The sequence below is a fragment of the Primulina eburnea genome, chromosome 10 (genome assembly GCF_022965805.1).
Source record: "Primulina eburnea isolate SZY01 chromosome 10, ASM2296580v1, whole genome shotgun sequence".
Lineage (NCBI taxonomy): Eukaryota > Viridiplantae > Streptophyta > Magnoliopsida > Lamiales > Gesneriaceae > Primulina > Primulina eburnea.
Window position 1 is genome coordinate 27,898,227 of NC_133110.1, and position 22,781 is coordinate 27,921,007.

Sequence of the window (22,781 nt, forward strand, 5' to 3'; positions counted from 1 at the left end):
ATGTTGAGTTGGGATTGCACAACTCGAGTGAGGTTTGACTCGAGTTTCCCTAAATCACATACTTTACCTTATTGCATTGATATTTGCATTAAGTTGATTGATGTACTTGTTCTCTTGATACTAGATGACAGGTATTAGACGAGTTATCTTGTGACAGAAGTGCCGGATAGTGGTGGTATCGCCACGGCACATTGCACGATGTCTCAAGATAGGATATTGGCGATAGAGCTACAGTCCTTGACGGTTAGGTCAGGACACTGGATGTTTGGTTATATCGAGTAATGGAATCTATTACGGAATTCGATATAGGAACACCATATTTGGTTATATCGAGTAAAGGGTATTGGAATTCTTCTATTACGGAATTCGATATAGGAATACCAGGGCACTGGTTATATCGAGTAATAGAGATTATGGTTCCATCCTTTACGGAATTCGATATAGGAATACCACATCTGGAAACCGGGATCCCTAGACTAGGATTGAGTCTAGTCTAAAAAGTAGAGTCACGGGATTGAGTGACAGTTATATCTTATGGTATTGATTAATACGGATTTATGTTCCTGATATTGGTACATGTTTAGAATATGAATTATTCTTGATATTGATTTATGTTCCTGATATTGGTACATGCCTAGAATAGGATTTATTCTAGATATTGAATTATGTTCCTGATTAGGGTACATGTTTAGAATATGATTTATTCTGGTTATTGATTTATATCATGATTTTGATATATGATAATATTTTATGTTATATGCTTTTATATTGATTATATAATTGCATGTATACATGATTTATACTGGGATATTTATATCTCACCGGAGTTATCCGGCTGTTGTCTTGTCTGTATGTGTGCATGGCAACAGGTGGGATAGGAGCGGGGTCAAGACGAGAATGAGGCTGGACTAGATAGCGTGGAGATCCGGGCTTCAGAAGCAACTTAGGATTCAGCACTGATATGTAGTTGAACCTAGTTGGATTATGGTAGATGACATCAGATTTGTATGTTCATGTTTAACATGTAATTTGATTTTAATTACATTACGTTTCCGCTTTGCATTTTAAAAGAAAAAATTTTAGACCCTGTTTATTATGAATGATTAAATATTCCTAAAGACGATTAAGGAATGGATTAGCGTCCGGGTCCTCACAGTAATAATAGTCTGTGGAAAGCTAAATTCATAGATGGCTTACCTTTCTTATTTGCTGAAAGGATTAGAAAAGTTTTAAGAAAGGATGATATAAATATCTCCTATGATAATTATACTTATGGTAATTTAATTAATACTTGTATTCAAGAGGGTTTAGCTCTCTGTAATGAATTAAAATTAAATAATCAAATTAAGAGACAGAATTTACTAGAGAAAAAACAGTTAGGTAAATTTTGTGATCAATTTGGTATGGACTTACCTAATAAAGGTAAGAAGAAAATTAAGAATAATAATGAATATAAGATTCTTGTTTGGAATTTTACGAAACATAAAAGGATTTACGAAAGATATACCAGAGAAATTAAACAACAGAGAATTTATCGAGGGCCCAAAGAATCATAAATTCATAAAAAATCACCCATAAACGCCTTAAACGCCATTTCTCGGCTAAGCAGGCTGAAGGGCTACAACATGAATTTATTTTTCCCGGATAAACTCGAACCTTGTGTTAACCATTTCCTGGTTCATCTTCTTACCTTATGTTCTAACCAAAGACTCTTATATTACATTAAATTCTAGAAATTTAAATAAATCTTTTATTATATCAATCTGATTCCAAGTTACAAATAAATATAGATCATGTCATAGTAAGGAAAATAATTTAGCACGAATACTTTAGCCTGTCATTCAGGCTAATTACTGAAATATTTAAATTAAAAACAAAAATAAAAACAAAAAATAAAAACAATAAACTTACAAGGTTGTAAGCAGAACTTCAAACTTTTATTTACTTCAGAAGGGTTGTATACAAGAGAGAGTAGAGAAAGGGGAGAAAACTCGACCGTGCCCTCTTAAGAACACAGAAATAACCTATATATAGATAGAAGAGCCGGACATCAAACCCCGGATTCCATCTCAAAATAAAAATAGTAAATGCTTTATTAAAGCAAAAGTAACATGGTTACAAAATTCAAAAAGTAAATAGTGATATGCCACCCACTTTTTGTCATGATATGCCATGATGATGTGTTATTCCACCAACTCTTGAATAGTGAGATTCCACTGTCAACGATTCTTAATCATCTCTGGTATTATCTTTGAGAGATTTCTTCAAACTTTCAAATATATCCTCAATTTGAGATAATTGAGGAATATCCTCATCTGGATCCTGTGCATCATGCATCTTCATTAGATGTATGAATTGATTATTACTGGAATTTGAAGCCATTGATTTGTCTGATTCAATTGATTTGTCTGATTTTGAATCGGAGCATCCCATATTCTTATAAAGATCTTTTTTCATTTCATCAATGTAGATTTCTACCATCTTCTCTTTAGAATAGATCTCTGAATATTTTTGAGTCAAAATTTTAAATGGACTCATTGCATCTTTCTCTTTTTGTTGTTGATTCAACAAATCTTTCTGATATGAAGAAATTTTTTCTTCCATTTGTAGTAAGGTATCATGACCATGAAGTTTTCCAGATACTGGATCTTCTCTTAACATTTTATCCCAAAATTTTGTAGAGCTAGTTCTCCATAGACAAGGGATACCTTCATCTGTATAACCAAATTCTGGCTGCCATTTCCATATCCATGGAATACCGAATTCCATGAAGAATAGACATAAAGTCTTTCCATCAATCCAATGCTCGGAAAAACTTTTTGTAATAATTGGTGCAACATTCAACCAAGTATCAAATGGTTTTATAAAAACCTCTGGCAAAATCTTTGCTGATGGACCAAATATTTTCCACCAAATAAAAAACCAATTTGGGATAGGATAATGGAAAACATTTTCACAAATCTTAAGAAACCATGTATGTTTCCTTTTTTCATTTTCATATAATAAAGTTTTATTAAAACTTTCAATATAATCCCAGAAATTGAATTTAAAACTGGTTTTATGATTTTCTGAGTAAAATTCTTTTTCAACCAATGGAGATATACCCCATTCTTCAATAGATATAATCTTTTTGATAATAAACTTAGAGAAGTTATAACTTCCTTTTTGTTGAGTATTACTGAAAAAGTGAGTAATATCAACACTTTTTGTAGATATGAGAAGATTCTCATAATATCCTCTTTGCTTATAAGCACCATATACATATGATGTATTGGTAAAATATCTTTCCATAATAATCCAAGGAGTTTTTTCCCATTGGATATCTTTTTCTTCTATAAGAAGAATTAATTCTTTATGTTTTGACTCTGTATAAAGAGCTGTATCATTATCATCTTCTTTGATGATATTAGCATATGATGCTGAAGACTGAGAATCAGAATTATTTTTCTGCTTTTGTTTCAAGAATTCTTGAAATTCATTGTATAACTCATTCTGCTCAGTATTACTGGCTGATGAACTTGATAAGTTCTGGGCTATTAGCCTCTGTTTTCCATGTTGTGCTATAATATTAGGGGTTTTTCCCCTACCACCTCGCCCTCTATAAGAGGACTCTCCTCTGCCTCGAGAGTACATATCTGTAGATGAAAACATTAAGATAAATATTCTCGAGTTAAGAAATCTGGTAGATGATTATCTTCACCTTTTTTATAAATGATCTCAAAATCAAAAGGAGCTAAATGAGCCTGCCATCTTGCAAACATTTGTTTAGAAACATCATGTTTAAAATCTTTATTAAACATAAATTTTGCAGATTTGCAATCAGTTTTTATAATAAACTTTTGATTATATAAATCATCTTGAAATTTTAAAATACATCTAACAATAGCTAAGATTTCTTTTGCTACTGTGGAGTAATTTTTCTGTGCATTATTCCATTTCCCAGAATAAAATCTTATAAGGTATTCATGTTTTGTTTGAGGATCTTTTTGTTTTAAAATTCCTCCAAAACCTATATCTGAGGCATCAGTTTCTACAATTTTATCCCATAAAGGATTTGCCAGCATAAGACAAGGAAGATTCTTAACTTTATCTTTAATAATTTGAACAGCTTTAGTATGCTTATCTGTCCAAGGTAAAGGATTTTTCTTCAGTCTATCATATAAGATAGCAGAATCTTTAGTAAGATTTTGAATATAAGGAGAAATATAATTTAAACTCCCTAAAAATCTTTGTAACTGAGTTTTATCAGTTATTATATCTGGAAATTTTGAACCAAATTCAATACTTCTTTGAATAGGAATTATTTTTCCTTTTTCAATCATATGACCAAGAAATCTAATATTAGTTTGAAATAAAATCATTTTAGATTTTGAAATAACAAGACCATTTTGAATAACAATATTTTTGAACATTTCTAAATGTTTAAAATGTGTTTCAATATCATTAGAAAACACTAAGATATCATCTATATAAACAATTATAAAATTGCTATAGTTATAAAAAATATCATTCATAATTTGTTGAAATTCTGAAGGGGCATTTTTAAGGCCAAATGGCATTACTGTCCATTCATAATGTCCTATTGGAACATTAAAAGCAGTTTTATATCTGTCAGATTCTTTTACCTGAATCTGCCAAAATCCTGATTTTAAATCAAATTTGGAAAATATAATTGCATGAACTAATCTGTCTAATAAATCTTTTTTATTAGGAATAGGATGCCTAATCCATTTCAAAACCTTATTAAGAGGTTTATAATTTATTACTAATCTAGGAACTCCTCTTTCCTGTTCAGAGTGTTTATTAACATAGAAAGCAGTACATGACCAAGGAGATTGAGAAGGTTTTATTAAACCTTTGTCTAACAAACAATGAATTTCATTCTTACATAATTCTAAATATTCAGAATTCATTTGACAAGGACGAGCCTTGGTTGGAATATCTTTTTCATTAAAATTCTCTTCATATGGTAGAGAGATAATATGCTTTTTACGATTCCAAAAAGCATTTGGTAAATCATTACATATTTCTAAAGAAAATTTATTATAAATAATTTTTATTTTTTCCTGTAATTTAGGATTCTGTAATTTTTCATCAATTGTAAGAAATTTTATTTCTTCTTTTAAAAAGTTTATTTGAAAGGTTTTTCTTTCAATCTGTTCTTGTAGTTCATTTAAAATTCTATGAACAGGTTTAGTTATAAACTGAAAAGAAATAGGTTTACCTTGATAAGTTCCTTTTATACCTATTTCATCAACATAGGTTAAAGGATAAATTTGATAAATAAAAGGAAGACCAAGTATTAGTTGGCTTGAAATATCTTTTGCTAATAAAAAACTGGTTTGAATACAGTTTTTATCTTTGCAAATATAAGCTTTAGGTAATTTATAATTTATTTCTAAAGGTTCTCCTCCTGCATGAGAGAGAGAATGAGTAGTTTTATGAAAATATTTAGTAGGAATTAATCCTTCCTGTATAACATTTAAATCTGCACCACTATCTATCATAGCAATAAAATTCTTTTTATAAGAATTATCAATTAATAAAGTAATATTAGTATACCATTTTTGAGATATTATCATACTTAAAACAGATAAATGTTTCTGATTATTATCAGGAAATGAAATATCTTGAATATTTTCAAAACTTTCAGTAATTGAATTATTATTATTTTCAATAACTGAAATACGATAATTTAAACTATTATTATTATCATGTAAAAATTTTATTTGTTGTTTAAGATTATCAATCTCTTTAACTAAATCCTGTATAGTAACTGGATTTTGCTGACTATATTTTTTCTGTAAAAGATTTTTGACTTCTTTCATAGAATATGCTTGTTCTTGTTTAACAAGAATATTATTTTCATTATTACTTGTTGAAGCAGTATTCTCCATTTGATCTATAATAGTGGATTTTAATATTGGATCCTTAATCATTTTAAGGAATTCTAAAATATTATTGTTAGTTAAAACATTAATATTTAAATCTTGAAATTGAGACATAAGTTTATAAAACTCATCATTTTTATTATTATTATCCTCTATAGGATTTATATAAGATTTTCCTTGTATACAATTATTGCATTCATCTAAATCAGAAATATCTGATTCATTATCCAGAATTTCTTCTGAATTATAGGATTCTGAAGAATTCTCAGTTTCACTATCAGAATTATTATTAGAATCCATTATTATTTTAAATAATGTTTCTTTTAGATTATCATCTATATCTAAATTATTAATTTTGTTTTTAGCCCAACATTGATTAGCATAATGTCCTGGCTTTTTACATTTTCTACAAATTATTAATTTATTTTTATATTTATCTTTTTTCCTATCAGCTTTAGCTGATTCACGAATTTCTTTTCTTTTCTTTTTTCTTTCTTTTTGTCTTTCAGACAAATGTCTTTTCTTATAAATTTTTTCATTATTATCTTTAATTTTCTTCTTACCTTTATTAGGTAAGTCCATACCAAATTGATCACAAAATTTACCTAACTGTTTTTTCTCTAGTAAATTCTGTCTCTTAATTTGATTATTTAATTTTAATTCATTACAGAGAGCTAAACCCTCTTGAATACAAGTATTAATTAAATTACCATAAGTATAATTATCATAGGAGATATTTATATCATCCTTTCTTAAAACTTTTCTAATCCTTTCAGCAAATAAGAAAGGTAAGCCATCTATGAATTTAGCTTTCCACAGACTATTATTACAGTCTGGAATTTCATATATACGGGATAAGAAAGTATCTTTATACCATCTAAAATCAGTAAGTGTTTTACATTTTAGATTACTTAATAAAGTTCTAATTTGTTCACTATTATCAGTGAATTTTCCAGTAAAATGTTCAATCATAGTCAATATTAATGTATACACTACATTTTCTAATTGAATATTATTTTCCATTTTTATGGAATTAAAGATTTCATCTTTTTGAGAATAATTTAGATAATTATCCCACCAACCTTTAAGTTGGCCAGTAAATCCTGCTGTTATCATTTTAGCAATATTCTTATCAGTATTACCTGATGATTTACACACAGTACTATACATTAGCATTCTGTGAGCAGTATTATATATTTGCCTATCACTATAACCATCAATATTCCATTCATAAATATTTTTCCCATTATAACTATTTGAATAAATATATTCATTTTCTTCAATGAGAACATCCATGGGAGTAGGTTTATTATAGTAATATTTGGATGTAGTAGGTCTATCAGCCCATTTAATTTTATTAATTTCATTTTCAGAATGATTATTAATCTTATCTAATTCTTCAAACTCTTCATTAAGAGTATTTAAATTAAGATTTCTAAATTTTTCTTCTAATAATTTTTCTATATCAGAAACAGAAGATTTAAATTTAAAATCCTTAATATCAGGAGGGGATTGAATGGATGAGGTAGCAACAGAAACAATATTATTTTCTGGTTCTTCTATATGAACATTAGGTTTAATTTTATTAATAGCTAAAATATTAATAGCTAAAATAATTTTATCAATACGATCTTTAAGAGAATTTATTTCTTCTCCTATAATCGTGAGATATAAATTTGTGTAATTCTGTTTTTCTATTATCTGATTAATATGTTTAACAGTAATTTGTAACATATCATTCTCAAATAATTTTGAAAAAGCAGTAAAATTTAAAATTTTATTATTCTTTTCTATTATAAAAGATTGTTGAGGAGGATAAACAGATTTTTGAATCTGTCCTGAAGAAAGTTTATAATTTCTTTCAAGAGTAGAAATATAATCTATAATAAATGTTTTAAAAAACCAAGGAACAAAATGTATTAATTTATTCTGGTTTTCACAATATTTATAAAATGTTGAAACAATATATTCAAACTCTTCTTCAGAAAAACTTTTAAAGTACCAATTTCTGAAAGATTCCCATTTGGGTAAATAAAATTCTGCATTGATCTTTGCTCTAGCAGAAGATCCTTTAGTAAAATCAATTTTAAATTTATTATCCATTAAATACTAAAATTCATTTCTGAAACTGTATCAGTTTCTCTAACTTTTTGAAAGTTACTTTTATGAACTATATTATTTTGATTTATAATTAAATCATCTACTGTATTAGTAGATTCTAATTCTTCCCTAAATTGAGAAGTAGAAGCTCTAGAAGTTTGTGGTATATCAACCATATAATCTAGAGGAGAAATAAATGAATGACTAGATCTTGATCTAGCATAAACAGAAGAGGGTAATAATCTTCTTTGTTCATTATTAAACTGTATTTGAACAGTTCCTTCATTAGTTTGTATAACTTGTTCTAAATCTCTATTTATTATAGGATTTCTAGGAACAGCTTGTTCAATTATCCAGTTTTCTGGAAATTCTATTTCTTCCCATTTTATAGATCTACGAGTTGTAATATTAGATCTATTAAAATTAGTTTCTATAAGAATAGTTTCATTTAATTTTTTATCTATTCTTTTACACATAGGATTAAGTGTAAATAATGGTTTATAATAAATACGATAACAGATACATATTACTTCTGTTCCAGGAGTATAATTATAACCATGAGTTTTAACATTTAATGTTAAAGCATCTAATATATTTGGATCAAACAAAGATAAAGATAAATTTGGATAAACATCAAAATATACTGGACCATGTGCCAGACTAGATTGAATTATTCCCATAAGGGATTGTTTCCAATTCAAATTTCTTCCATCTCTTAAAGCTGCTATGAAGCTTTCTGGTAAACCTTCTAATGTTAAAGGTCTAAAAGCAATTTGAATTAATCCTATATGAATAAATTTATAATTTTTCATATAAGGCATAATATCTTTATTGTTTAACAATCTTATCACCATTTCATTATTATGAAGAGGTACAGATGATTCTGTAGTTTTAACTACTTGTTTAAAACCAATTCTTTCAAAAGTTCCTAACTTATAGATCATTTTAGATTCTATCTTAGGAATAGTCCATTTATTCAATAAATCTAAATTTTCAGGTATATCATATTCTTCATTTAAACTGTTATGAACAGTTTCTTTCATACTGAAAATATTCATTTGAATAAAAAGTGCTAAATTATTAACCAGACTATTTCCATGGCTCTGATACCATCTGAGGCTTGGAATCAAAGAGTAAATATAATTACAATATTATAGATTATATTAATGATATCGAAGTTATAGCTTAATTATACACTATTTTATAATAAAATACTTATAATTTTTGTTAACAAATGTAATAAAATACATTATAATTCTATCACTATTAACTACACTAATATTAACTCATTCTCATATGTAAATAATATATAAATATATTTAAATTACGAACTTGAATTTTTTTTAAAATATCAACAATTTATATTTATTATTAATTTCTTATTAGTATTCCTATTAGTAATTTATATGTGATTAATATTAAAAATATAAAATATAACAAAATTATACTTAATAGTAAAATGTAACCGAACAAAATTATAATTACATTAATACAATATAAATAATACAATTAAAATATAATAAATTATTTAAATTACTTTTTCAAATATGGTTGTAAGGAATTTGTAATTGAATCAACGAATGATGTTAAATATATGCAATAAATTACAAACATTATCAGAAATATTAACAAAAAAAATTCAATCTAGAAAGAAAAAACAGAGATTCAACTGAGACTCGGCGTAATTCTCCCGAATTCTGATGCTCAACACAATTCTCCCAAATCAAATTCTGAATTACCGAGACTCGGTTCTCTCGAATTCTGATATTCGACACAATTCTCCCAAATCAAATTATGAATTCTGATACTCAGACGCAATTACTCGGCGTAATTTATAAGGAGAAGGGAGTCACGGATAAAATCAACGAACAATATAATAACATGTCAATGTTAAACATTTTTATAAAAAATACATTGTTGTTAATTCAATAATACTAAAATAAATTAATACCCGACAATTCTCGATAACAAAAAAATTATGAACACAATGTCGGACGGAGAAGAATTATAGCTAACAAAAAAAGCCGTGGAGCGAAGGAAAATATAAATTGTTGCGCAGGAGGAATGCCAAATATTTGCGCAGAATGAATGCCGAAAACTCGATGTAATTTATAGGCAGGGGGTCACAGATTCTTAGGATTCATTCTGCCACGGATTCCGAATCCGTGACAGTGGGTCACGGATTCAATGAATCCGTGACTTTATTATTTATTTTTAAAAAAAAAAAATTTGAATCCGGACTTTTAATTTACAAATTGTTATATTTTTACAAAACTTTCAGATTTGTAATATTTTATTACATACTTTTTAAAATTATATTATTTTTTTTTAAAAAAATCCTAAGAATATTGGGCCTAAGAAATATATTTTAAAATAAAAATTTAATTTTAATTAGAATAATAAAATTAAAATATAATAAATTATTTAAATTACTTTTTCAAATGTGATTGTACGATATTTGTAATTGAATCAACGAATGAGGTGAAATATATGCAATAAATTACAAACATTATCAGAAATATTATACAAAAATTAAGTATGACCCATCTCAAATTTACCACAATCTATTTTCAATATTACCTCTCTCAAATTTCACTATGACCCATTACTAATTTCTATCAATTAATATTAAATTAAGTATTTAATAAAATAAAATAAAATCTTATATAAAATATGATTATTATAGATACGTAATTTTGAGTAAAAATATGTAAATAACCATTTTTTAAAAAAGGTATATATATATATATATCTACATATCTAAAAGAGGGAATAATTTTTTTTTGGCCAGTTTGTGGCAAGTTCCCGGTCAAAAGTAATAACACGTGGCCTACGTTTCTTTGCCCAACAACTCACGCATTTGTGTTGTCAAGAAGAGGGCTTTTCCACAAGGGTTATTGCAACCGGTTCTTTCCACCTCCAGTTTGTGGCAAGTTCCCGGTCAAAAGTAAGCACACGTGGCCTACGTTTCTTTGCCCAACAACTCACGAATTCGTGCTGTCAAGAGGAGGGCTTTTTCATAGGGTTATTGCAACCGGCTCTTTCCACATCTTCCTTCTTCTCCATTTCTATCTGTTTGTTCCTCTCCCTTCAGCCGCTGCATTTGTTGTCCGTCTCTTTCCAAGCCTGCCTTTGCTTGTGAGTATTTCTCCTTAAAAGCTCCGGTCGCTGCTCCATCGCCGCAGAACCAACCGGTTTTTATAGGTGCGTGTTCCCGTCGGCTTTGTTGTCTTCTACTCCGATGTTCTTCATGTCTTTTCTTCCTGTCGTAGCTATATTAATCGTGCTGCAAATTTCTGCTCGGTCCCGCAGACTTCGTTATTTTGGAGTTATTTGGTCTTATGCCTTTGTAGATGCCTTCTTTTATTGTTTAATGGAGTGACTAAAGAATAACACTTTGCCGTGCCTTCGTCTAGGCTGTTAAGATTTTTTGCCTTCCCCTCTGTTTTGTTGTCTTTGCTTCTGTTGTTATTCATGTATTTTTTTCCTTTTGTAGCTATATTAATCGTTCTACAAAGCTTTACTCGGTGCCGTAGGCTTCGTTGCTTTGGAGTCATTTTCTTATGGCTTCGCAAATGTCTTCTGTTTATCGAGAGCTTTCGTTTTTTTTTTGTAACTTTTGCTTTTTAATTGAGTTACTAATGGAAAAACTTTGTCGCGCATTCGTCTAGGCTTTTAAAATTATACGAATTTTTTTTATCTTATTTATTTCTCGTTGTTTATTAACTATGATGTACTTGTTTTTAGCTTTTTTTTTTTGCCATTGCTTTGAGACTGTAGATGCTTATATTGATTTTGGTTTTCTTCTAGGTCCTTTGCTTTTGGATTAACGGCGTTATCTATTTCTTGGTGTCGAAAACTTTCCCTGGGTGAGTTAATGTTTTTCCTCCTTCCTCAGTTTTGCTTCAATATGTTATTGGCACTTTGCATTCCATGTGTTATTACCTTGCTTAGCCAGCAGGCTTTGTTATTTTGTCCTGATTATAAACGGACTTTAAGCTAAATGATGTTGGCCTCAAGAATTCATTTTTTATTTGTGCAAAACATTAAATCATTTTAACTCTTTTATAAACTCTTGCTTTGGACGATAAAATTGTACAGTTTTTCTTGTTTTGCGCAAATAAAACACTTTGTCTTTCTTATTTACAACTTCATTATAAATTAAATATAAATTATTTTTTCATTTTTTCCAACAGTAAAGTTTTAAAAACACAACTAATATCTAGCTTTTATAAAACACAACACGTAGTTCAAATAAAATTACTAATATAATAACAAAGACTTACATCTATCTACATCTATCTTAAAGTGTCTCCTTTCGACGAACGGACCTTGCCCAGACTGTTATTTAAACCCATGTATTAAGGAAAATAAAAAACCTAGCCTCGTTGGTTTGGGATTCAAAAGTGTTTCCTGTGTCAGTTGTTGTGCTTTTCCTTGGAGCTTCGTTTTGCCTCAGTTAGTCTTATCATTGTTGTTCTTCTCTGTTTCTTTGCATTTTGTTTGCTTATTTGCTTTTTAAACGCATTGGATTGGCATGCTCTGTGGAATAAGTCGCCTACCGACTAAATCCCCATGGTTATATGATCTTTGTCTTCCGTTATACGTGAATTCGTGTGTCACCGTGCTTAAGAATACCTGAAATGACGAATGTCTGATTTTCTTTGAAATATACCCGTTCTAAGATTGAAAATCTGAATATGAGTCAAAGTGTTCTTTTAATTTGTATTTTATTAATATAACTTTCCTTGTAGAATTGCCTGGACAATATTGCAGCAAATTAAAGGTGCAGTCCACCCTGATTGAGGAGTTGCCTACAGGAAAAATGCTAGGTTCTTCAACCCGACCAGGATATAGGTTTGGTTTTTGATTAAGATTTTTCACTGTACATCCTGTTTGGCTTGCAACCTTTCAGAAATTACTCACCTTGCCTATGTGTCATATTGCGCTTTATTTCGTTTTTTTAAACTACATAAATGTTTGTCCTCTTTACACTATAAAAGTTTCCCATGTTTAGTGAGTAATTTTGTCAGTAATGTCACACTCACACAAACAAAATTCCTTATATGTCAATATGGAAAAAAACACGCCTAAAAGAAAATATGCTTGCTTAGAAGATCGTAGAATGGCAAAAAATAGCCGGCGAAATAAAAAAAACCAGTTACAAATATGGACGAGCAGTGATACGAATTGTGTTGAGGCAGACTTGTTGCAATCTATAGTGAACTGTCCAGACCTGCTACCTGATGTGCCTAACTGTGAATTTTGTGATGCAAAGCGTATTTACTTAGAACCCCCGGCATTCTATTGTGCCTCGGGAGAAATAAATCTTTTGCTTACAGAAATGCCTTCCGATTTAGTACAATTATATTGTGGTAGTGCTGAAGATGCTAGAGAATTCACTAACTGTGTTCGTAGTTACAATAATATGTTCGCGTTTACATCACTTGGAGTCCATTGCGACAAATCTTTATCTAGACGAAATGATGGCATTTACACATTCCGTGTACAAGGTCAACTTTATCACTTCATGGATCAATTAATACCGTCAAATAACGAAATTCCCAAAAACTTGCAGTTGTACTTTTTTGACACTGAACATGAAATATCGAATCGAATGTGTGTAAGCACAAAGTTTAAAGAAAATCTTATACAAAAATTGATTCATATTTTAGCACTGAACCCATACGCAAGTTTCTTCCGGAGCCTTAATAGCATTAAAAATCTGAGCGAATATAAAATTTCCTTGCAAGCTGACCCTATTATTGACCAACGAACTCTTACTAAGCCTACAGTGTCTCAAGTTGCTGGTATATGGCTAGAATCTAATGAACATGAACAATGTACAAGCCAACATATACAAGTTTATCCAAAAGATAACCGCCCTCAGATAATCAAACACTACTTTTCTTGTTATGATCCTATGCAATATCCTCTCATATTTCCTAATGGGGAATCTGGTTGGCATCGTAAAATTGCGAGGTTGAATCAAATGCAAAAAAAAATGCGCCCTAAACCGATATGCAGAGGCCAAACCATTTACGACATCCAAGGCTCCACAAACGCTGCACATGGCATACAAACTGAAAACGAAGGTGATTCTAGGTTGTAAATTTTCCACCATAAAATTAAATTACACTACTTCAATGTGTGCATTTACTTATGTTATAAAGTTGTTTTTTTATTCATGTAGATTTGAGCAAGCGCAATACTCAAAGGTCTACGGTATCATGTCGTGAGTATTACTGTTATAAGTTACAAATAAGAGAAAATGATAAATCTTTTCTATTGCATATTGGAAGGCTTCTTCAACAATATATAGTTGATATGTACATCAAAATTGAAACATCGAGGTTAGATTTTTTCAGGACTACAGACATACAAAACCGTTTACGAAATGATGCCTATCGTGGTTTACTAGATAGTATTACACAAGGTTGCCAAACGGGCCTCGATGTTGGAAAACGCATAATCTTACCTACGTCATTTATTGGGGGACCTAGAGATATGCGTAAAAGATATATGGATGCTATAACTTTAGTTCAACGTTATGGAAAACCTGATATTTCCTTAACAATAACTTCGAATCCAAATTGGCCAGAAATAAAGGATTTGTGTTTACCTTTTGATGAAATACAAAATAGGCCTGATTTAACCTCTCGAATATTTCGTGCAAAATTACAAGTTCTAAAAAACGAATTGTTTAACAAAGAAATTTTTGGTCATGTCCTTGCTTATGCTTACGTAATAGAATTCCAAAAACGAGGTTTACCTCATGCGCATTTTCTTCTTATTTTGAATAAAGCTTCAAAATTATTTCATCCTGAAGCATTTGATAGAATCGTTTGTGCTGAATTACCTGATCCGCATGCTCAACCATACCTATTTTCCCTTGTTGTTAAGCATATGATGCACGGACCTTGTGGCTCATTGAATCCAACATGCCCTTGTATGAAAAATAGATCATGTAAGTTTAATTACCCTAAAGAATTCTCCGAGACCACTAAATATGGAACAAATTCATACCCTATATATCGTCGTCGAAATAACAATCATGCTGTTACTATTAGGGGGGCACAACTTGATAACCGTTGGGTTGTGCCTTTTAATCCATATCTCTTAGCCAAATTTAATTGTCACATTAACGTTGAAATATGTTCCACTATTCAGGCTATAAAATATATATACAAATACATTTACAAGGGTCATGATAAGATTGTATATACATTAGTTGCAAATGAGAGCTATCCCGTAGTTGATGAAATTAAAAACTTCCAGTGTGCAAGATGGATTTCAGCACCTGAAGCAATTTGGCGTATTTTCAAATTTGATCTAAACCATATGCATCCATCTGTAATATGTTTACCAATTCATTTAGAGAATGAACAAGTAGTTACTTTCCCTGCTAATCAATCTCTTACGAGCATTGCCAACAACTTAACACTCAAAAAAACTATGCTAACACAATTTTTTTTCATGAATGAATACAATGAATATGCAAAAAAAAATGAAATGCTTGTATATTGAATTTCCTGAATACTTTACGTGGCATAGTGATTCAAAAGAATGGGAACCACGTAAAAAACAAGAGGTTATAGGGCGGATTTATAGTTGTCGTCCCTCAGATGGTGAAAAATTTTATTTAAAGTTGTTGTTAATGCATGTGCCAAAACCTACCTCTTTTAAAGACCTTAGGACAGTCAATGGTGAAACATTTTCTACATTTAGAGAGGCTGCACAAAAGCTAGGTTTAATGGAAGGAGACAACACTGCTGATATGTGTATCCAAGAGGCTGCTACTTACTTACTATCTCATGCTTTGCGTCAACTGTTTGCTACAGTCCTTGTTCATTGTAATCCACCCAATCCGAAACAATTGTGGCTAAAATACGAAGATTTTCTTTCCGAAGATTTTGTGCAAAACAAAACTCTTACCACTAACGCAATTAGACACAAAGTCTTAAATATTCTAGCTAACTATCTCTACTCGATGGGGAAAAAAATGGAAAACTTCTTTCCAGCAAGTGATGATATTCTTATAAGCTTTCATGACAACTTAACAAAAGAATTGCAAAGTGAGCAAGGCATATTTACACCTACTGAAGACCTTGCTGCTGTTGACCATTTAAACACAGAACAAAAATATGCTTACAATCGAATTTTATATCACGTGAACAACAATTTGCCAAATGTTTTCTTTGTTGATGGTCCTGGAGGTACATGAAAAACTTTTTTATATAAAGCCCTCCTTGCAACAATCCGCTCAGCTGGTCACATAGCACTAGCTACAGCTACTTCCGGAGTGGCAGCATCTTTGTTGCCAGGTGGTCGTACTTCGCATTCAAGATTTAAAATTCCTTTGGATGAAAATGATCCGAACCTTTGTAACATTAGTAAACAAACCACATTAGCTTATTTAATCCAAAAAGCAAAATTAATTATTTGGGATGAGGCAACAATGGCTAAACGCAGTATTATTGAAAAATTCAATGAAATGTTGCAAGACATAATGAGTTCAAATGCATTATTTGGTGGTAAAATCATTGTATTTGGGGGAGACTTTCGTCAAACATTACCTGTTACTCTTAAAGGTACAAAAGATGATATAATTGATGCTTCAATCGTCATGTCACCTTTATGGAGCCAATTTGAAAAATTGAAGTTAAAACAGAATATGCGAGCACTGCTTGATCCTAACTTCTCGTCTTATTTATTGAAAATTGGTGATGGAGTTGAGGAAACTAATGAAAAAGATGAAATTCAAATACCCTCTAGAATAAACATTCCATTTGTAGATGATATAACTTCTCTAAATACGTTGATCGACATGGTTTTTCCTAATATTACTGATTGTAATTTGGATTTCTCTTTGTTTGTTAAACGAGCCATACTCACAACAAGAAATGATTTTGTGCATGAGATCAATGATGCCCTCATTAATAGATTTCCCGGCGAAGAAACCACATATTTTAGTTGTGATGAAAATGCAAGTAGTTGTATTGCCCCAGATCAAGAAGAGTTATTTCATTATTTGACTCCTCAAGGCCTCCCTCCCCATAAATTAACTTTGAAAGTAAATTCACCCATCATATTGCTTAGAAACATTAATCCAACAGAGGGGCTTTGTAATGGTACGCGTCTTCTTTGCAAAGGTTTTAACAGCAACGTTATTTATGCTGAGATTTCAGTTGGTACCTATGCAGGAAAGCCTGTATTTATTCCCCGTATAACACTAGAAGCTCCAATCGATAACTTCTCATCTATTCCATTCAAACGAAAGCAATTTCCAATACGACTATGCTATGCAATGACCATTAATAAAGCCCAGGGGCAGACTTTAGATTATGTTGGTGTGTATTTAAAAGAGCCCGTTTTCTCTCATGGACAACTTTATGTTGCGCTATCAAGAGCCAAAACCGTCGATCAATTGGCCGTGCTGCTTAGACCATCAATCCCATTTGTTCGAAGTACAAATTACACTAAAAACATAGTTTATTGTGAGGTGCTAGGAGCTGCAAATATACGCTAGCATAGGCAAGCTCTTACATTCCTTCTTTATACGCACTATATGGCTGCTTCTTATGCTTTTTTAGATGATTTAAATGCACTAACCTCTTATTTGATTTGTTCAACGTTATTTTGAAAAATCTTCCTACATACTGCTGCTACATTTACTTACACATACTTAGTGTCATACTCCTAAAACAAATCAATAGTTTTAATTTTACAAACTCCAATGAAATCACCCGTGACTATAACTGTTTGGAAATTTCTACTACATAAACTACATTTATTATTGTTTACAGTCACCTAAAATTGACTGCAACAATTTTCTAAATTGTTTGTACTGATTCTTCTCCATTTTTTTTCCCATTCAGGTCAATGGAAGATAAGTTCACAACGCTTGAACATCTAAAACCTGATCTGCAGAACTGGTTCGTCAAAGTTTTTGTGTCAGAGAAAACACCAATCCGCTTTGCAAAATGGGGAAGACAACAAAAAGTTGTTTTCATTGACAAAGAGGTTCAATCATTTATATTTTTTCCCAAAAAATTATTGTTGTTGCTTATCTTTTACTTCTATAATTTATATCAGCAGGATACAGGCATGCAGTGCATCATTTACGAAAATGATGTTGACCAATTTGACAAATTGCTTACGCTGTACAAAACATACTATGTGGGCAATGCAAAAATTAAAGAAATAAGTGGCAACACCCCAATTCTGGCAGCTTCCAAATATCAAATGATCCTTAATAGGAGTGCCTACATTAAGCTTGCCGCTGAGGAAGATCAGTTACCTGTTGCCCCTGCCTATCAGTTGACATCATTTGCACAATGTCAGGAATTAGCAGATGTCACAAACAAACAAATCAGTTACGATCTTCCTCAGGTTTTTATCCTCTGTATAGTTATACCATTACTTTTACTCCGGACTTATTAAATTTTTTTTTACTAGATTTGTTATGCAGCGTCATACATGTCTTCCCAGCACGCTACGTCGAAAAAACTAAAAGAAACTTACAAGAGTTTGTAGTCGTCAATGAAGAGTAAGCCACTTTAGCTCAAAAAACATAATGTAAACTTGTACATTTCAAAACTTTCTCCAAATCTATTGAATTCACATTTAGAGTTTTATTATATGCACAGGCGTACACCCTTAATCCTTACATTGTGGGAGGAATTTCTTCAAAACGAGGCAACCTATTTAGCTGAAAATGTTCACAGTATGCCCATAATTTTAGGAATGCGGCTTTCTGTGAACACCTTCTATGGTAAAATTTCTTTTTTATTAACCTATAAAAAAATGCAAATGGTTATGTTAAAATGATTCGTACCTTAGTATATGTTGTTGCTAATTGTTCACATACGATATAATACAATTATTTTGTCGTTTCCAGATGATGCTAAGAGTCATTTTAAAAATACGTTCTCACAGGAAATGTGTTATTGTAGGGCTTTCCGTTGGAACATTTCCCAACAGCACTATTTTATTTGACCCCCCACTACCACAGACAGAGCAGCTGAAATTGTGGTAATTTACAACTTCACCGTTATTTTTTTTTTAAAGCTTCACAACTACTTATTCTTTTACCAACAAACTACTATTGTTAATGCATAAGTTTAACATTGTTGCTCTTTCCTAATATGGTTTACTATTACTCTTCTCATATTTCGTTATTCAAATGCTTACATTTTGCACATCTTTTTACTTGCACCTACTGCTTTCATTTAACTTGTTATTTACATCAAAAACTGACAACAGTGTAGTCATTTGTGCCAAACTATAACTACTTATGTTATCCGTTACTACAATTCTTGTACCACAACCAACTTAGACTGCATCAGATCTTAAACATAAACTGAAATCTTGATATTTTTGCTTTAAAAGTCTGTTATTCATCTTCGAAGTATAATTCGCCAATTTATTTCCAAACATTCCTTTTAATCAACGTACTCTTTTTTTAATTGTTGAAATGTAAAACCTTTAACAATTTCAGCTAGATATTTTAGCTGCATTTGTTTTTTTCCTTACCTTGTATTTTCTAACATTATTCATCGTCTCGGCATAATTCACATGGTAAAGTTTACAACATTAAAAAATATGATAAATGAAAACTTAACTATTTGTTATTTGTATAGAGTTATAGAATTACTCCTAACTAAAACCTCACACCTCTTTAAGAAGTGCCCAGCATAAACTGAAATCTACTATTGATATCCACCCTATTCATAAACACACTCTCATTTTACATATTGTTCTTCTAGAACTGAAACAAAAAAAAATGTTTGCATTTTTCCCTGTCATCTAATTTACACTTATAGTTTTTTTTAACTCATTAACTGCAACAAAATAACATGAAGTATTGTTACATATGCCTAATTTAGCCACTTTTATCAGTTATTGTTGCATTTCTTGTATAGCTAACACATTAGAACCCTTTAAGTAGTGCCAACATAAACTGAAATCTGTAATTGATTTCCATCCTATTCTTAGCCACATTCTTAATTTTATATTGTTCTTTCAGACTTCAAAGTACGTAGTCAGGCAATTTGTTAGTATAAGCATGTTAACTTTTCATATTCTTGACCCTTATATTCTTCTCGTTATTCAAAGATATTTTCATTCATTCTCATTGTCTACTATTCAAAGCTTCTACTATTGGCGTTACAGGTAAACCAAAAAAAAATTTTGATTTATTTCTGTTTATCTTTAGGTATGCTAGCTTTCTATAAATACAAAAAAAATAACTTACACACCAAAACTTTCATAGGATGAAATCTAACAAAGAATATGTAGAGTCTGTTATTTCCCAGAGGCTGTATGAGAAAGAAAATCAGAGCATATGCCAACCATTTGAATATCAGATTCGCAAAATCAGTCAAATTCTAAGCCTGACTGAAATGGTAATATCTTACTCATTCAAACACTACTTTGCATTTCTATAAATTTCATAATACACCCTAATATCAACAGATTTTTACTCACAGGTTAAATCTTTCTGGGTTAGGGCTAAGCTAAAGATTACTGATCTAGAGCGCAGTCTATATTTTTTAGCATGCCCAAGCTGTTCTAGACCTTGTGGAGCAGCGTATACATACGAATTCACGTGCTTGTACTGCAACCATGATTTTCCAAGCCCAAAACCACTTTTAGTTATATATATATTTTAAATCCCTAAGATATTAACATATTCATAGCTAATCCTCATCAAATTGTACAAACCTTACCTTGTCACAAACTATTTCCATACAGATTATGTTTTCAGGCAGATTTATTCGAAGGAACTGGGAGTCTGAATGCCTACGTGGAACACAAGGAAGCAACATTCTTGTTAGGCATGTCGGCGGAAGAGATCATTACATCCGAACACGAGGTAAAATTGATTAAGACAGTTTTCTTCAGCACAAAACTCTCCATATCTTTTATGTTTAATTTAACTTACATACAACAGGGAACACAACTTAAATCTTACGAAATCAATGAAAAAATCAAAGATTTGCAATTTCTTTTCCATATTAGAACATCCAAAAATGAAGCAAGGGGCAGAAGTTTTGTCCGGAACACGGTTATAGCATGCCTTCCGCCAATTGAACCATCAGCAACATCACACGACTCTGAAGAAAAGAGCTCATCTTTACATGTGCACGAAGAATCGCTGCCAACTGTTACCACACTTGCTTCTCAAGAAAGCTCCTCAACAGTACAGGAATCACCTCTTCCAACAAAGCAGCTTGAACATCATCCCAGTACACGTGTTAAAAGAAAACTCAATTCCAAAGAGGATATAGCACAGAGAGATCTGAAATATGCTAAAGAAAACTGAGATACCTATAATGTGTTCAGTTTTGAAACTACTACGTAGCAAGTTTCTTATAAATGTTTTGCCGTAAACAGGACTGGAAAAAATTTTGAAATGTATATACGCATAGAATCCCACTAGAAACTCCTGTGTATATGTGATATGCTTCTACTGCTAACCATGCCATACATGTTATTACAGAACGTTGCATCTTATTTATGTTGTAGACTGCAGTTCTTTCCACAGAATTCACCCATTTAACTCGGAGGCAATAAATACCACAAACTTATTGCTACGCAGCTCAAGCAACAAAGGAAAAGTCACAACCTTAAATTAGGGAACAAGAGCTCGAACCTTTCTGCAGGTTCAAAGCCACCCGTTGTTTATGAGGTACAACCCTTTACTATAGTTAAAACTACTCACATAAATTGAGTGAAATAGTCTTTATAGTTATTCATTTAAATGTTGAAATCATTTTCCCTACTGTCTTTTTTAAGGTATAACTTCATATACTATTTTTATTTCTTTCATTAAACTTTTTTTTTCCCTAAACAAAATTTTAAACTTTTTACATCTTAAACAAATCAGCTACATCTTATCTCACTTTTTTTATCAATCAAATGTTATTTTATATGTTTAGTTTTGCGTTACAATATACAGCACAAACTCTTGGTCGGCAAAAAAAAATTGAATTCTTTCCAATTTGACTATTGTTTTATTGTGTGTAATAGTGTTCTTTTTTTTGACACAACACACAAAAATGATGACTAAGCTTACCTTAACTTTACAGATGTCAAAAATGAACCATGTGCTGGCTAGCCTTTCTTTTTTATTGGAAATAGTAGCTTTCAATCCAACACGTATCAATAGTTGTTAATGACTCATCTAAAAAACCACTTCTTCTGCCAACACGCATCCATTAGATCTAGAGCCCAGGCTGTGGGCTTTCTGAACACTATATACTTATCTTATTTATTGCTTCAAAGTTAGTTCTTTATTTTACCATACTTTCACTCTCTTTATTAGCTATATCTTTTGTTCATAATCAGATCTAATGGAAAACAACCCATATTGTACTTGTATGGATTGTGGCCAATGTTACTACAACTATCTATTTCAAAAAAAAGTTGAAGTTATGATGAAAAGATTTTACTCCAATCCAGTATGGACGGTCATCTTCCGGCGAGTACTTACAATGGAAGCAAAGCTTTCTCTTTTGTTAGAATATGCAACTGATATTGAAAAAGAATTAAATATCGAAGATATGCGTGCATCAACATCAACCGATTGTCCACTAAATAATTAAGCAATTGTTTTCCTTGTGCTATAGAAAATGTTTAGTTATATATCGTTTGTATCTACCTATTAAGCATTTTAGTTTGTACCATATCTAATCGACATATATAAAATTTGTTTTTCACTGCTTGTTGCTATGTTTTTTTTTTTGCCTTGTACTTAATAGATTAATAAATCCATTAACAAAATCA

At 30.9% G+C, this 22,781-nt stretch overlaps 2 protein-coding genes across 16 annotated transcripts in view; both read left to right on the top strand.

Annotated features, from left to right (window-relative positions):
• LOC140803243 (uncharacterized) overlaps nucleotides 1–22,781 on the top strand; it is a 132,306-nt gene that overhangs the window by 107,518 nt on the left and 2,007 nt on the right. The window lies entirely within an intron of this gene.
• On the top strand, nucleotides 12,856–22,721 carry LOC140803241 (uncharacterized). Of its 10 annotated transcripts, none has more exons than XM_073159009.1 (10): nucleotides 12,856–14,096; nucleotides 14,185–14,226; nucleotides 17,870–18,014; nucleotides 18,087–18,366; nucleotides 18,450–18,540; nucleotides 18,641–18,765; nucleotides 18,947–19,025; nucleotides 20,761–20,868; nucleotides 21,522–21,684; nucleotides 22,344–22,721. In XM_073159009.1, exons 1-8 carry the CDS (start codon nucleotides 13,027–13,029, stop codon nucleotides 20,789–20,791), a joined length of 1,863 nt encoding a protein of 620 aa, XP_073015110.1. In that variant the 5' UTR covers nucleotides 12,856–13,026; the 3' UTR covers nucleotides 20,792–20,868; nucleotides 21,522–21,684; nucleotides 22,344–22,721. The 10 variants fall into 10 exon arrangements, with proteins under 10 accessions (XP_073015110.1, XP_073015111.1, XP_073015104.1 ...); XM_073159010.1 differs by having other exon boundaries at nucleotides 21,529–21,684; XM_073159003.1 differs by lacking the exons at nucleotides 21,522–21,684; nucleotides 22,344–22,721 and adding exons at nucleotides 20,266–20,398; nucleotides 20,947–21,497 and having other exon boundaries at nucleotides 20,483–20,868.